At 39.4% G+C, this 18,495-nt stretch overlaps 1 protein-coding gene across 2 annotated transcripts in view; it reads right to left on the bottom strand.

Annotated features, from left to right (window-relative positions):
- Positions 1-2,947: 2,947 nt before the first annotated feature.
- WDR25 (WD repeat domain 25) overlaps positions 2,948-18,495 on the bottom strand; it is a 685,641-nt gene continuing 670,093 nt past the window's right edge. For both annotated transcript variants that reach the window (XM_085626356.1, XM_085626357.1), the window contains exon 7: positions 2,948-9,746. In XM_085626356.1, coding sequence (XP_085482482.1) covers positions 9,525-9,746 — 222 coding nt within the window. In that variant the 3' untranslated portion in view covers positions 2,948-9,524. The remainder of the gene's footprint in view (positions 9,747-18,495) is intronic.

The raw sequence follows: 18,495 nt of genomic DNA on the forward strand, positions 1-18,495 counted from the left end.
GGTGGGGTGAGAGCACTGCCAATTTATGGAAGTGCTCCTGTTCTGCCAAAGTCTAATAAGTCCTTGAGTGCCAAGAAGTCCTGATAGCATTGATTGGTAGCTCTAATGCCTAACCCCTCTAGCGGAAAGGTACAAATAATTTTGCAGCTCAACATTGGGGATCTTTTAATTTGATCACGGGAGTAGTTCCTCACAAACCCAAAGTTGTTGTCTATGGATGCTTTGCCTGAAAACAAATTTGCGTTGGTAGGGGAATAAAAACAGTGATCCTAGGACACAAACTCTTGCTAGACTGTGACAATTAAACGCATTGTCCAAGAAAAACACAAGTTACTGAGCTGGCTTAAACGTGTTGACCCATTTTGAAATCTATCTGTTCAGCACTCTGTTGGAAAAGAAATGGGGATTGGAAAAAAATGAATTGTATCCATGTTTTTCATTAAACACTCATTTAGCCAATTTGACAGCAGCAAGTCAGGTTCACACATGTGCAATCAGTTTATAGTATCTGGCTGAAAGAACTCTTGCAGAAGACCCATCCTCAAGGACAACAGATGTCAAGTCTGAGTTTTATGACCCACTTCTCCTACTGATAACATTTTCTTTTCTTAATTCGAGCTGATCAAATGTCATGAAATCCTTTTCTGCAACCCTCTATCATGGGGGAGTTTTTTCCTTCACTCTTGTCATTTAAAAAAAACAGCCAAGATAAACTACTCAGACTGGTCTAACAGTCATTTATACTGTTTTGGACTTTAGCAGAGCTTTCTTTATCATGGAAATTTCACTTCACTTCAAGGCTGCATCAGTTAGAGCTCCACTCATGCAGTACAGCGTGCTTACCATATAACAGAGATCACTCCCACATGACTATACTGAGCTCTATAATTTCTTCAAAGTTCACTTTATCCATTCTTCCACAGGGTGACCATGTCCAATAACAGCCAGACCTACCACTTGGTTCAGGTTTCTCTAAGAAATAAAACCCATATGGACAATTAGTAAAATTCTGGGACTCATTTGTCCTTCAATAGACTTAAGTGGACCCACACAATGAGTTTTTATTGGAAGGTCTCATCTCCTAAACATATATGTTGGCTATATCCTCTGCTACACTGGTTTTTCCTATTTTCACCATCAATCTTTTTGTGGCATTTCTATATAACAATTGCAGGATTTTACATCAACCTTTTTCTGTATCCTGTCCGCTGACATCAGCAAATTCCACTCTGAGGAACAAAAGTAGAACTCAAACTATTTTATATTTTATTATGATCTATGTATTCCTCTTGTTGTGCTTTATACCAGCTAAATCACATGCTGGTGAAATAAGATGGTTAAAAGTTAATTTACGGAAGCAACCTTTCACAGTACGGAAGGGAACTAAGTAGTAATTCTGACCACCCTTTTTGAGGGGCAGGCAATGAGATTCACAATGAAGATTAGGGATCTGCTATACTAACACAATCTTGTTTTCTAAAAAAAAAAAAGGTCTAGTTATTCAATTTTCTTCAATTTTGTTTTATGACACAGTAAGAAATCGATACAAGCTAAAATGTAATAATGCTTCACTATGCTTTTATACCCTCACACCGTGTATGGTGAATAGTAGTTCAATCTGTTATTATTACACAAAATGCCAATAAAAATTGTTTGCCACAAGAACATAGTGATGGATGAAATGCTTAAATAAACCCAAGCCAAGCAACCTCTCAGGCTACATCCCAGTCCATTGTTTTTCGCATAGTTTGCCACTCTAGACAGAGAACTACTTTGGTCTCATAATTGAGGTATAGCTTGAGTTCCGCGGCTCAGTGTGAACAAGACCCACGTCTGGATATACCTGTTGCACTCAGGCCTAAATCAGTTTGGGACTGTTTGTGTTCCAGTTCAGAAGAGACCTGGCCTGGCAATTCAGGTTGGACTTTTCTTACTGGAGCAGGACCAAGGATGACTTGCATACAACTGATTCCTTTCTCAAATAGCATGGTGGGCAAAAAACAATGGACTTGGCTGTGGCCTGAGTAATCAACAGCAGTGAGACTAATTCAAGCATCACACCCATCACGTTTTGTATTCCTCCAAAAACAATTATTTGATAAAAAATGGTGTTGCTAGGATTCAATAGCTTTTGTAATCCTCCTGGCAAAAAATTGCCAATATATAGTAGAATTTGTCAAGTGTGAGTAGAATAAGAGTACTCTAAATGCACTAAACAGTTAAAGTGTTTTTGACTCTCCCAAATCCGCCGACAGGTGGGTTGACATAGGTACAATGACTAATAATGCAAAAAATAACCCCGGCAACCTCACTCTTTCAAATTCTATTCACAAATACATGTGCTCATTTAAAAAAATGTATGGGCAAGAGAGGAAAACATTCACTTTACATTTGTCTTTTTATAAAGAATCAAATTGAAATTCTATATAATATTTTTTCTTCACAATACATAGGCAATAATAAAACAACTGTAAAGCATGAGTACATGTATGTGTGAGTAGAATTTAAAAGTCTGAGGTTGCCGGGGTTATTTTTTCCAATATTAGCGTTTTCCCTGCCCTAGGAACCACATTTAAGGCAGCAGTCCCTATTTTTATATATAGGTACAATGACTACAGAATTTAACCCCTTGTGTTACGCTTTTCCTTTCTTCACAAATACAAAATAGTTAAAAAGAGCATGGCATAAACAATATTTGCGCATCCACAGAGAGTAATTTACATACTATTTATTACTATAGTTGGTGAAAGGGAGGGGCACCAATGCCCGCTCAAAGCTTCTTGTCTTGGTAGTATTCGCCGTTACCTACACTCAACAATAATAATTAATTAATATTAGATTCAGAAAATGTTTTGTATATTTAATATATATTCAACTCAAGCAGGAAAAATACTGATTTCATAAAGGTAAACATATTGAAAAAGACATATTGAGACAAAAATGCACTTCTTGCACAGTACTTTATTTACATTTAGAGGTGTGGAAAATACAAAATGTAATATTTTATGTTTTTTTTTTCAAACTGTACAAAATAAGACCAGAAGCTGGGTGTCATTACAATCACCATCTTGTGGGATGACGGCCACATGTATGACTAAGGCTCTTGTATTTACTAATTGCAATGCGCCGTGTGATATGTTGAGAAAATCTAGATGGAGGATAGTATTATGCTTTAACTCCTTTAATGCAGCAGCCACCTCATAGAAAAAACATTAGCACCATACAATTAGAACTAGCAACACTACATAAGTCCATCTCTTACAATCCTCTTCCTCTTTTAAATCTGTCATTCCACTCTCCTTCTGACTTCTCCTCTAAATTTGTATTTGCAGAATATCCCTACAAGTAGAGTCATTTCCATTATTTATCTATGAAACAAAACATAATTTCTATAAAGTGTTCTAACCAAATTATTATAACATTTCTTTTCTTTTTTTTAACAACTGAAAACAAGTACATCCTCTATTGACCTCATTCTTACTTTCCTCTTTTATTTAAATGAGAAAACCTTCCAAATAGTATTGGGAGAGGAACGAACGATAATGTTAGCCTCCGTATCTTCAAAGAAATCTAAATTCTCTCTACATATATCTTGGAGAATTGCAATTTATTGCAAGAACAGACATTTACTTTATGCTTGTTCAAATCCTTCCAAACTGCATTCTCTGCATGCTCTACTGGTCTAAAACAATGTTTTGCAAATACGCTTGTGCTTGACCAATCACCCCCCTTCAAAATTTCTTCTAATCTATTGTGTGACCATATGACCTTACTCGCCATGGCACCACTTATAGCATGTGCACCATGTTTCAACAGGTTAAGACCTGCTTCTCTCATGACATTTTTCAACCATCTAGCAATCGTTTTAGTTGTAACCCCTTATATGGTCCCACAAATGACAGCAACAAATTAATCTCTACGCCATGTCTGAACTCCAACATTATGTCCTCCTAAGCATTTATGCAATTTAATACACACAACTTTTAATTATCCTCATAATTTTGATAAAGAACTGACTCTGACATTGTTTTTCTTCTTTTCTAAATTTTAAAAAATATCTGTTCAGGAGCATACACTTTACCACTCTTCTAATGCCCTAACGCCCAAAACTCTTCTATACAAAATTAGGCTTAATGGTTTTGAAAGCTTAATTGTTAACTTTTTCAAATCTAAAAATCTTCGGAAATTAATTTAACCTCCAAATGAACATCATATCTAGACTTTGGTGGTCTCCTTAATCTCATGCTCTGCAACATCCTACAGCTAAGAATGTCCTTCTCTATAGATCTTCCATCACTCAACAAATACCCTGCTGCAATTACAGATATAACAGTAAACTAATCCTCTGTTATTGTTCTGCCAAAATTCTATCTCCAAACAGGCGCTTCCATGGGATCCAAATTCCTCCACATGAACCAATCTACCCATTTTCTCCATAATCCCTTGTATCTGCTTCTAGTCCTATATCCCAAGATTTCAGGAGCAACTCCTCAGCCTCTTTCAAAAGACCCAACAAATTTCCTGATCTCCTGATACATTCCAAATAAGAAAGTTCATTACCTTGTTCACTACCAACAGATGTCTCTCTTCCTATCTATTTCTTAAATGACCTTATTTTGCTTGAAGAAGAAATTGAATATGTCACATCAACTCTAAGACTGCCAGAAACCAAGCCTGCAACTTCCAAAAAGGAGTCACCATCACTACCTGACATTTTTGTTTCCTCACTTTCAGAAGTACTTTGTGTAACATTGCAAAAGGAGGTAACGTGTAATTCTGTTTTCATATCCACTTCTGTTGAAATGAACCCACTGCAACAGCCCATGGATCTGGTAATCAACTGTAAAACTTCTTTATCTGAAAAGTTAACATGCTTGCAAAAAGATCTAAAACTTAACGGTCTGACTGCTTGACTATCTGTAGAACAATCCACTAATCTAACTTCGTATTGCTGAAATCTCTCACATACCTTGAATTCAAATCGGCTACAGGATTCTCCTTGATTTTTCAATTACCCTTCACACTAATACATCAGAAGAATGTCATTCAGATAAATTATCAAACAAATTCCTCTCTCTCAAATAAGCGACCACTGACCTCATTACCCTGGTAAGTCACCATAGAACTGATGTTCGGCTTAATGGCAAACATACAAACAGGTAAAACTGATGTCTCCGAGTCTGAATTGGAGACAAGATTGACTTATGTTGCTCAACGGAAATATGAAATAGGCGTCTTTCAAATCCAACTTCACCATGCAATCATTTTCCTTCAAAATATCTCTCAACAGATGAATTCCCTTCACAGGATGCCAACTTTTGTCTTTTTTCCCCACCAAGAAAATATTGCTTAAAAAGCCTTTTTGATAATTCTCTATCTGAATAATTGCACCTTTCTCTAACATTTGCAAAACCTTGCAATCCACTGTTACTATTATATATTTTTTCCATACACATTGATTTGGTTATGCTTCCTGATCTGGACTCCCTACAAACCTCAAATTATATCCTTGCACTTTCTCGACCATCCAAGGGAACCATAAACCAAATTTGTACAAAATTGTTTAGACATGCTCAAACATTTTTTGAGAAAGAACCAGTAGAAACCCTCATACTCACCTTTCCTTTCGACTTTATTTTGGCCCTTTACACGGATACCTTTGCTACTTCCAGATCAACCTCTCTGAGGTAAGTAGCCTGTTGAGGGTTAAAAGTGTATGCTGTAACCTCTGCTTTGGAAACTATAGAGGGACTTTGGCCATCCACGACTGACAAGTTGTCCGCTGCTCCCGGCCTTGCCAAAAACACGATCTCAAAAACCCTCCTCATGTTACTCTGTGCTTTATCTAGAGCTGTAAAAGTTGACGCATACTTCTCAACACTCTTAACGATTTCCAAGATAGATTTGGGTAGACTGCAGAACTGCAAGAAGAAAGTATTATGGGATTGTCTGCTTAATTGGTCTCAGCGTTAATCTTTTTGTGGCTAGTCCTCTTGGGTACGGGATAAGTTTTGGGGTTTAAGATGGTTATGTTTAAGCTTAAAATCACTGTCTGATCCTATGATTATGCTCTCAGACTGGGTCAGGCCCTGCTTCTTCGCCCAGTTTCCATTTTATACGGGCCCGTATCAACAGTCGTCGGTCACTTTCCACCAGAAGAGAGTGAGACCACCCCTTTTCTTGGAAAGGGGTTAGCGACTTTCTGTGGGATTGTCATATACCGGTAGGCGGGCGTTGCCCTTGGGTCCCAATCTGATTGCCTACGTCTCCTGAAATCGAGTAACGGTATCGACATTCTACTTTCTGTCGATTGTGGTCTGAGGCAGAGGAGGATTTAAAAAAACACTCTTAACGAGGTATTCTCAAACTAATAAACATTTTACATCCTCACTGGATCCTTTCTTTTCCATGTATCCAAGCTTACAGTTAATTTTCATGAGAACCACTTTGTGCCTTTTTGCAAGGCTTGCACTAGCATTGCCTGGGAAACACTTAGCTCTTTGGCTCCATACTCTAAGAAGGTCTAAATTTACTGCAGCATTCTTCAAATTATCATCTTCTGTCTTATCTAAAATACTAGCTAGAAGCTTCAATATATGCAGTAGCTAATTCTGCACTGTTTTAATGAATGCACTAAATCCTTACAGGGGTCTCAGCCTAATTTGATCAAAAAATAAATCAACTCTTGTTCTAAATTTGAAGCATACCAGACCTTGTCTCCGTCTATCGGTTGTAAAAATTCAGTTTTTAACACTGCCCTCACCTCCTTATCTAATGACTTCCTAATCCATTTCTTTATGAACTTTCCTACAGATTCTAATGGCCACCAATCCGGACTACGTGGATGTCTTAAATCAAATGGGGGAACAGACTTTGTGGTTGATGGTTTTTCTAAATCATCATCCAAATTCATATGACTCATTTTCATTTTGAAGATAGAGTAAACCCATTGACATTTTCATCCTCTCCTTTAACATCCATCCAATCACATTCCTCCTCTATTCAGCCATCTTTGGCATCTCCTAGTGTGCCAGCAGGGATACCTCTTTTCTGTGTGCCACCAATGACACCCTTCATTTGTGTGTCATCTAACACCACTGTTTCAACATTAGTATTGGAGCTAACCTTCTGATTCTTGCTCAAAGTCATCACCTCAATATATTCCACCTTTTTAAGGTGCATCCCTTATTTTGGCCCATCATCATCCGATATAGACCTCATCAGTATTAAAGTCTCTAATTTTTTGCACCACAACAGAATTTATGATCTCCTTCATGGCCGATTTCATCTCATTTTGAATAAACTTTATTAAAATATCTTTACTGATAATAACCTTTGGAAACTCAACAGTACTACAATACTCCTCACTTGCCATCTTTACTGTTTGCAATATATATTCGTTCATCATATCTAAATAATATGCCCACAATACTTAAAAAAAACCTCTTATTTGCACAATGTAGGTTCTCTGACAATACTGTCCTCTCCTTAAACAACATTGTCCATCCCTTTGTCTTCAAGCGCTCTTAGAACTTACAGCGTGCCACTCCTAAGGCTCATGCTAGCTTAGTTGAAAACATTTTCAATGTATTTTTTACAATGCTAAAATGGACACGAAAACACACACGCTCATTCATGTAACGACATGCTCTGGCGCTTGCATATTCTGAAAATAATACAATTATTGCTCCTCATACAAAGCCGGCCACTAAACCAATCTCAAGGGAACATGCCTGAGAAGATACAACCCCCTTACAAACTGAAACTCAAATCTATCAAAAAACAAACTCCCAAAAAAGATTAGAAAAATCTGCGATCACCTTCAACATGAAAGTAATCGCATAATGAAACATAAAATTATTTTAAAATATCTAATTTTAAATATATCCAGCTTTTTTTTTAAATGAAGAATTCCTCAACCCAAAAAACTATCCTGCTTCCATAAATTTTAATAATTCATCCACATAACGAAAGACATTAAACTGCCATTACACACACACACACATATATATATATATATATATATATATATATATATATATATACACATGTAAAAGAAATAGTAAGTTACTTATCTCTACATAAGCAGCATTTAAAAAAGGAAGAGGATTCCAAAACGTGTTGCTAGTTCTAACTCTAGAGTGGTTGTTATGGTGATATAATGCTTATTCTTTGAAGTGGCTCTTGTGGTATGGCATTAAAGGAGTTAATGCATCTGGCTAGCCTCCGTTCATGTAATAAAGTCTATGAGGTTTTAATATTACAATGTTCAAATAATACTGTTAATAACAAAAACAATGTGTTGACTATATAGTACTTAGTACCACCATTCTTTTGTTTCTATAGGCTGTAAATAACAGATGTTACTATTACCAAATGTAATGGTTCTCAATTACCCGCCCTTGGTAGGATGGAAAGCTGAGCCTGTCTTGCTGGGAATCAAACCTGTGACCCTCAGATCACTGCAAAGGTCTGAAGCGAGTGTTAACTTGCTGAGCAAAAATTCTGACATTTGAAAAAAGTTCCAAGATCTGAGTGTCGATACTAAGAGGTTGAACAAGCCAGATATTAAAATCATGATAAGACTTCATATTATGAGGACAATGCACCAAAGAATTTGCTAAATCAATGATAAGTTAGTCACAAAGGAAAAAGTATCCAATACTGTCTGACCATAAAATAGTTAAAGATCTGAACATTTAATTATTTACACAAGATAAGTTAAGTTGAATATACAGAATGAATAAAATACACTAAACAAATAACTCATCTGGCTAAGCCAATCGGAGAGACCAGTGGAATAAGAGCCACTGAGGGTGCAAAGGTTCCAATCCCTATAGCCCTAGCATAGCTGTATATTACTTTGAGATCAATAAAATTAATACTTTTGAGTTGGCTTATATTAATACCTAGTTTGTGCTGCGTGCATCTAAATAACCAGTATTATCAAACCTAAAGGTCAGGAAAGAGTGCACCATGCAGGGCTTAATTACTAGTTGTAGCCAATAAGACAAGGGATATTACAATTCCTTGACTGTCAGATGTGTTCGGACATGACCATAATGACAGTGCCCATTGGCATAGCAGATTGTCTCTTGACTCTAGAGGGGGAACACTGAACATGAGGATCCTGAGGTTTCAGAAACTCTCTACCACTTGGATACATTTAGACTGAGAACAAAGCTCAGCATATTGAAACTATACCTCACTGATGAGGAAAGCTGGTTGAAGGAGAAAAAGAAAGAGAGCAAAAGTTATAAAAGACTTCGTATACCATACTGAAGAAAGAAGAAAGATAAAACCAAACCAATATTAGATGTCACTTAAAAAACAGAGTGAAACTATTTTTGAGAATTGCTGTTCTAAACTCAACTTTCATGTACCTTTGTAGTACAGTGATGTTATTAATGATACATCATTCAAGAAATATTGTGGTTTATCACACAACGTACTAAAATGTAAAGACAATAGCAGACAGTTGCCTTCCTCACCCACCCCCAATACTGGTTCTTCATCGAAACTCATTACTGCCAGATTTTAATAGTTCCCTCCCAATCACATGTTGCAAGGAGTGATGGGAGTACTGGATGAAAAGATAGATTGACGCAAGCTTCACTGTGAGCAGTAAGGGTATGGATAACCCTGGCAGTATTATAATTATAGAAATATATTTTTCCCTCAGAACTTCCGGTAGCTAGAATGGTTCCATCTGGAGAAAATTTGCAGCCCACTGAAAAGCCTTCTACCTGTATGGAAAGAGACAAGAGAAAGCAGTTATAATATTTGAAAACACACTAAGTCCATCTAAATATGCTTCTTTTCTTTGTTGTACTTTATATGTTATTAAAATATAATTAACAGTCACGGATGAGTGAAAATGTCTTTAAACTTAACAGAAATAAAAAGAAATCATTCCATTTGGGTCCAAATGCAGAACAAACCTCTCTTCCCTCCATATGCCAACCATTCAAGTTAAGTCAAAATGTATTGTGTTGGTTACAAACCATATAAAAACCTCAATTAACACTGAAAACAACACAATTATGTTACTAATATCTTATAGTAATATAACAGTCATATCATTTAAAAAACTCTCAAAACCACAAAACAAATCATACTAAAAAAGGATCTAACATTGCCTCGCCTTTTATGAACGGCGTGGACCACACATAGAACACTGCTGGTGGCAAAATCCCGGCCTGAGGGCCACCGGGCAAGCAGGTGCTACTAGGCCCAACCATGGTCATTCAGGATTTGTATTCCTGACGTCAAAGGGCCCGATCTACAATAGGTCCTGAGCAACTGGTCCAAATACCTCTTCAGCACTTGACTCTCAGTAATATTGTGGCCCGAGTAGTCCAAGATTCCCTCAGGGAACAAGGTGGATTCAGGGGAGTGAACACAGGCTCACAAACTCAACATGCACGCAGCAGCAATAAATGATTGTCCAGCCAAATACTTACGTTTGTGATAGTAAAAAGTATCATATTTTACGGCTATCAACTCAGAACAAAATACAACATTCCCATACAGCTACACAGCCCCCCGAGGTTAGGGCTGTAATTTAAGCTATTCTCCAGGTCACAGTTAATCCTAGAAATAGTGGTTACTCTCCATTCACTAAAGACAACATTCAGAATAAGCCCCAGTAGTAGTAAGAGTCTCAAAAGTCTACTCTGACTCTATTTTAAAGTCAACAGTGTTACAGCACATCAGCGATTTCTAGCAAGCACGTTCCCAGGAGGCCAACTGCCCACACTTGCAAACTCAAAGTGACTGGAGTTCCGGAGTGAGCCCCTTCCACGGATGCTGAAGTAGCTGCAGCTGGTTCAGGCGAGTTTGTTGCACATGGGCAGGACGGGCATCACTCAGCGGTTAAACAGTTCCTCACATGCAGTCATGCTACTGCAGCTACAGGCGGTTCTTTACGGCTCCTTTGAGCAGGGTACATTCTGGTCATCCCCACATTGGAGATGGGAGATGAAAGGGAGGGGGTTAAATTTTTTATTTGTCCCATTGCAGCTGTGCAGGGGGTCCCCACTGTGGCTTCATGTCTCCGGCGAAAACTTTGACCGGGTCACAAGTCTTGCTTGTCTTGGTAACCCCCCTCTGGCATACTGGGTCACCGTATCCTCACTGTTGACAGGCACTAATCCGATGAGCACAGTGAAGTCCTTGGCAGTAGCCCCTCCTGGGATATTGGGTTACGTCTCACCTCCGCATAAGGGCTGCACCCCTCACAGCATGGCAATATTTTCACAGCGGCCCGGTCTACCTATGGGCTTGACTCAATTGACCCAGCAATGCACAAGGCTCAGTTAAAGACAGCCCTCCTTTGGTATACAAGGGTCACCAAATTCGTTCTGCACATAAGCAACGACCCGATCAGTGCAGCACCCATATCCTCACACCGCGCAATGGGATTCCACTCGACAGGGCTCCCTAAGGGGCCTCTCTCTCTCAAACACTCTCCTCTTCCTCACAGGGCACCTTATTCTTGGCAAGCAGGCAGGCAATGGTGCTCCACGGCAAGTGGTCTTGGATTCCCCTCACCCAGCAGGCCCTCAGTCCTAGTCACAGACAGAAGTCTTGAAGAGCTTCCACTCGTCACATAGCCCATCTGGCTGCTTGGCAGATGACAACTTTTGGGGATCTCAATTTCCCCTTCATATAGGCCATTTCCAGACACAAAATGTGATTTAAGATCTGAGTGTTTGAAGTTTATGCAGGAGGTCTGTTCTCTTTTGAAGTGCCCACTACCCTGCCCTCTCTTCCTCTGGAAAGCAGTCTGTCACAGAAGGATTGACTTCAAAGCTAATAGCCCCACAATCCAGGCCATAGGAATGACTAGAGGTCACACCTGGATTTTAGCCCCAGTGACAAACAATTGAATGTTGGATAAGAATGCTTATACTAGCCATTATAAGACCAGAGCTACTCCGTTGTCTTCAATGGAGCTCTCAACATTTCAATGCTCTTGGAGATGCAGGAGCGGAAGGAGGTATTTTAGGTGAGGAGGCCAGGCAGGGACCTTGGAGTCTCTGTGTCTACAGGCACGCCTCTTCTCCGTGTGTCTATGGAGCACTATTAAGTGCCTCAATATATAACCATTTACAGACACCAAGTAGGTGGTTTAGGTGTGCTGACATCGGTATGGTAAACTCACCTATAATATCAGCACTATGGAATAGATGTGGATTGTGGTAGTAAGCCACGAGCATTTGGGAACATAAGTGTTGACCGTAAGAGGAAGTAGGAGTAACACTTTCCCTTAGACATCCTACCTTTTCCCATTTTTAATCACACCGGCCGGCGCCCAGATTAAAACTTTAGGGCTACTAAGCAGGTATTTATAAAAAATAACCCTACCCCCCACTCACTAACCTATTCATTTTCCAACAGAGTGCTTCTATACATCTCAAAGGTTGTAGCACACCCCACTCCATAACAGGACAGGAAGGAACTCTATGATGAAGCAGGCCACAAAGGAGTAAACCTGGTCGGTGAGCATTCTTTAAAGCAAAAGGATTATTTTCTTCCGAGGTTGACGGGAGGGCTAGTAAATTCATTCAGTCGAGTTGGGCTCTATGGTTTGGGTAAAGTTCAGTGTCAGAGGAGGGTTATCCCATGATCTAAAGCATCTCTTCAGTCTCCTTAATTTGTTTGTGAAATGTGGGATGTCATTACATTAGATGGTAACTCGCATATCCATTTGCGAGGACTTTCATCTTAGAGAACCAGCTTTAACATTCAATGTCCTGCCCATTGATGTCATAAGTGAAAGCGTTAGTTGTGTCAGAAGCAACTCAGACTGGACAAGACACTTTTCTTGTTGCATTAGATGTCTTGGTTCTCCGCACTCTGTGCTATCTATCTGTAAAAGCTCAGGTGACAAACAGGAGTCCAGGATAGCTAGGTTATCCTAATTTAGATATTATGCTGGCTTTACCTTCTGATAACTTGTCATTGTTGCTGCACGTCTCAATTTTTATCTCATTGCACTCCATTACATTAAACAAGCTTATCTAGCTGCTCATTAAAAGACCTTTCTACTGGGAATAGGATGATAGCTGGTGGCTTACTGAGTTGCTCTTGAATTTCAAAAAGTATAAAAACGCATGATCGTGGTGCTTTATCCTATTTGAGCATGCTAATCTTCAAGTCTCACTAATGCCCACTTCATGGCATGCACTTTGGAGAGATTTAGATATGATATTGACCACTTCTAGGTTATCTTCATCGTGTTGATCCATCACATCCAATGTATGTATAGTCTCTCTTTTAAAATCTTACCCTTGTTTGTCCTTCACTTTGTCTTATTTTGCCTTCCTGCTCATGCAAGAGATAGGGCAACAAACAAGTGAGCAGTTTAGTTGCCGACAGACTGAACAAAAGCTACACCAGTCGCTGCCGTCTGTAGCAGCCACAGCCCACAGCCCTAGCCCACAATCCCCACTCACCGGCCCTCGTCCGCTCACCCCATCACTATAAATTGGATTGCACTAAGCTTTGCACTCACCTCACCCAGAGGCTCCCTGACAAACAGAGTGAGTGCAATATCCAGCAAGAATTAGAGATATCCAGGGACATAAGACAGCAACAGCGGAACATTACAGAGCAACAAGCAGGGAATAGAATCAGAATAGGGTTACTTATTGTTTTATTCTAATTACATTTCTATCAATTTAGGTTTGAGTAGCATTAGGCTTAAGTATTTGCTTCAGTGAGATTTCATTTTATTTAAATTACGTTATGATTATGAGTGAGGTAGATATGAATTAATTTAATTAAAAGGAAACACATTTAGGAATATCGTTAAAGTTCAGTTAATTCAGTCACATTGAGGTTTGCTATAGTATTTTTTTAGGAGTAGGGTTAGCATTTTGATTTTATGCATGGTTGGTTGTTTATCTAATTAGAATCTAATTACATTATTATTAGTTTAGTATAGGGTTATGGTTCAGCTTAGCATTAAGATTAGTTAGATATTACTAATTAAACCTTATTCAAGACTATTTGATGTTTACATGATAATATGATAACCAGAGCGGAAAGTTGGGATGTTCCTGTCGAATTCATTGTGCATGCAGGTTGGTCCAGTCCTAGAACACCAGATATTTTATAGCGAATGTTCAGATTATTTGTTGAACTGGGAAATTGAATTACACCGTAGCATTCCTCTGATTTCAAATCAGGTATTTTACTTGACCAAAGTCTTTCTGTGCAACTTTGAATCTTTTGACATCTAGGAGCCTTTTATGGAAAGCAAGGTAGACTTTTCAGACTATTTTAGTGTTTAGCGTTAGTGATTAGCAATGTTTTCACATAGTGTTTAGTGGAGTGAATAGGAAACATTTACATAGATATCTGAGTTGGTGATGCAACTTGCTGATAAGCACATTATATGATAGTTTATGGACAGTCCCTCTCAACTCAAACTTTAAGATTGTTTAGTTTTGTATGTAGATGTTCAGAACTCAGAAGGTTCAAGTACTGAGGAGATTCTTGTAATACTTAGAACATTTCACAATAAATCATATGGGACCTTACATGCACTGAACTTATACACACTTAGCACAATATTTAAAATATGACAAAATCAATACACTGATGACAAGAAAAGATATACTGGAGGAATCACTCAAGATACAGGTGAAAGTTCAAGGACTAACTGTATGTAGTTAATCTTAATCAAGAAGATAATCACGAAATGTGTTTGCCATTTTCTTTACTCTGACAATTTATTTTTATCTTTCCTGTTATTGCCCCCTTTCAATTCCCTTGACAAAGGAGTTCAACTTCTGTTATATTTCCCTTGACTCATCACCTCATCCTTCCTGATCTCCCTTCTGATACTCAGAGAATTCCTAGTGACTTACCAATGATCTATTGTTATCTTGTCTTTATTCCACACTTACCATCCTCCAGCTTCACAACACTTTCTCTCACTTCTATCACCTTCTAAGGTGTAGAAAATGTGGTATCTGCTTAAGGCACTATTCTGGAAATGTTAATTCTCACATAATCTCGTACTGCCACCTTTGATTTCCTTCTACTGTTATCCACTTATTTGTTCTGTGCATGCAACCTTTTACTTTCTACCTCCTCCAACTTGTTTTTAGGTACCGTAAATTCTTCCATCCATGATCGTGCAATCTTGGATGTTGATACCCTTCCTCTTAATAACACAAAAGGTGACACTTTTGTATCCACATTTGGTGTGGTGCACACGGCCGTTAGGAGTTTCCCTAATTCTTCTTTACAATTCAACCCATTGATTTTAGCCAGTTGTATGTTTTATTTTATTACATGATTGAATCTCTCAACAAGCTATTGCTCCTGGGATGATAGAAGGATGTTCTTGTGTGTTTAACTCCTAAAAACTTTTAAAACTCTGCAAATTGCCCTGAAGTAAATTGGCACCCATTGTCTGTTAATATTTCATTAGGAATTGGTTCTTTTGCAAAAACAGATTCTAAAAATTCTATCACCTTTTGACTATTGGGTACCTTCACACATTTTACTTCGGACCAACGGCTATAATAATCCATCATTACTATGCCATACTCTTGTCCATTTATGGAGAATTTAATCGGACCAATGATGTAAATCGCCAATTTGCTCCATGCCTTGTTGGGGACCTTTATAGCTTTGATGGGACTAGGAACTGTTACTTCAGCTGTGTCACATATATCACAATTCATGCAATCCCTCACATAATGTTCTATGTTCTTATCTAACCCTGCCCAGCAAAGTTGTTCTTGTAGTCTCCTCTTCAAGACCCACATTCCTATATGCTCCTCGTGAGAAAATGTTAACACTTTTTTCCTTATTCCGTCAGGCACCACTAAAGGACCTAAATATAGTAAAATTCCATTCGCAATGGATAATTCCTCAAACACATGCTTATATCCTTCGTAAGCTTTGTCTTCCCGTTTCCATTTAGACCAACCCTGGAGAATGCCTTTCTTTACCTCACTCCTTTCCTTGTCTGCATCACATGCTGCCATCCATTCCTCGTGTGACATAGCACCGTACTAGTGACTTTCAACTGTGCACACCACATCTTCTTCATCTTTCCATACTTCTCGTTCCTCCTCATCTGGCTCACAGATTGGCATGTGGGAAAGACAATCAGCCAACACATTCTTGGCTCTAGGAACATATTACAATTGATAGTTGTACTCATGAAGTCTACACTGACACTTAGCAATTCCAGGTGTGGCTTTTCCCCTCCTTTGTTGGTAAACAGTTGCACTAGTGGTTTATGATCAACTCCTACAGTAAAGTGAGAAAGCCAAGGATAAGGTTTAAAATGAGCGATGCCCAATCAGCATGCTAATGCTTCCCTTTCTATCACCGAATACGATGACTTAGCACCCCTCAGACTTCTTGATGCAAATGCAACAACTTCATCTCCGTCCCCCCTTCATTGCATGAGGACTGCCCCAAACCCTTTTGACTAGCATCATTCATGATAATACTCTTGCCTTATGTATCAATATATTTCAAAGGAATGGTATGTACCACTCCACTTTTAACCATCTTGAATTCCTAATCACACTTTACACCATTAAAAGCTAAAATTATTTTTCAAGAGATTTCTTATCATATATTTCGTTCCTGCGCAATTGGAGATAAATCTAGTATAAAATTCAATTAACCCCATAAAAGATGCTCCTTGTTTTCTGGAGGATTGAAATCTTCTACTATAGCCTTGGCTAAACTAGCTTTTGGCTCAACCCTTGCTTGAAAACTGATAGCCCAAATAATCGATAACAGGGGTGTTGAATTTGCACTTTTCCTCCCCGAGTGTCACCCACTCCCTTTTAGAAGGGAAAGTACTTGATGTAACCTTTTCCATATTGCACTTGGTCTTTGCCAAAGACTAAAACATCATCTTGGAATGAAATCACACCATCCATTTCCTTAAACAATCTTTCCACCACTCTTTGAAACACAGCCGAAGCCGACGCCAACCCAAAGGATATGCGTCTGAATTGATACAAACCTTCTGGGGCTATGAAGGCAGTATAATCTTGTGACTCAGGGTGTAGATTAATCTGGTGGTATGCTGAAGCCATGTCGAGGAAACTGAAAACCTTACCACCCTTCGGAGTGGATAGCAGCGCTGCGATATTTGGGAAGGGCTGGCGATAAACACAAATCTGATCATTTGCTCCTCTGTCTAAGTTTCCCCCTTTGCCTGCGTGGTGTCATAACCAACACTAGAGCCAAGCGCCGACTGGCATTCGCGCACTTTACAAAACTATTAACATTAATTTTCAACTCTCAGGTGGTCCTCACAATTCTATGCTCGTCCAGTACCTTATGTGTCAGTCCCTTCAGGTGCAAATCTAGATCAAGGTGCTGGCTTCCTCAGCAAGGGCCTATATAGCGAAATAAGGGAATCCTGTCCAACACATGAACCAAATGATGTGGCCCAGCCCTGCCTCCTCCCGGCTCGGACAGGCGCAGATGGGCCTGCCCTTGGACCGGGCTTTGCCCGGGCACACCCGCGCACGTCCCGTGCTGTGGGAGCCCGCAGCTGCTCTTATGCGCCGCCTGGCGCAGGTTACATGCGTTGGAGCTCTCACAGCGCAAGGGACGAAGGGAGTTGAAGTCCCCAAGCCGCCGATAGATTGTACGGCATGCTAAAAAGTGCAGGTGCCTCCAACTGGTGCCTCCAAGGTGCCGGTAGTGCTGCAAATGATCCAAACCAAAGGGTCAATAACAGGCTCCCGTCCTGCGGGAGCCCGCAGCCGCTTTTATGCACCGCCTGGCGCAGGTTATGTGCGTTGGCACCCTCACAGCGCAAGGGACGATGGGAGTTGAAGTCCCCAAGCCGCCGATAGATTGTACGGCGTGCTAAAAAAGTGCCATCTGGTTCCTCCAAGGTGCCGGTAGTGCTGTCACTTCTGTCTGTTCTTTCTGAGCAAACCAGACCACCAGAAGAAAGTCCCTATAATCCTTGAGTGTAATGTTGTCAACAATAAACAAAAACACACGGGGGAAAAGGAGGTCCACACACATACCAATGGACCATTGGACCTCCGAACTAACACAACTGGAGGTACCAAATCAGAACTCTTGATGGATTTGATGACATCCTGACTACACAATTTGAGTAATTCCTTCCTAAGTTCTGGTCATAAAGCTAAAGATAGCCTCAGGACTTTGGATAAATCCGGACAGTGGTATTAGATTTAGGTTATACGGCGCCACATGGAATAGTTGCACATAATATTTTGGAAAAAATCCAGTATTTGACGGTGCTATAAGGTGAGGAGAACCTCCCTACTCCCCAGGACAGACCTCTGCCTTCTTAGAACATATAACACTCCTTAGCACACGTATATCAATTTCTCAAGGTAACACAGGTATGTGGCGTGTTTCCACTAGTTTAGACATAAATAAAACCCAAGAGATTAATCTTCTTTTCTTTTCGTTGGTCACTTAATATATGCAAATCTCCCCAGAAAGTTCTCTTTGTAA

The sequence above is a fragment of the Triturus cristatus genome, chromosome 9 (assembly GCF_964204655.1).
Source record: "Triturus cristatus chromosome 9, aTriCri1.1, whole genome shotgun sequence".
In the NCBI taxonomy this organism is placed as follows: domain Eukaryota; kingdom Metazoa; phylum Chordata; class Amphibia; order Caudata; family Salamandridae; genus Triturus; species Triturus cristatus.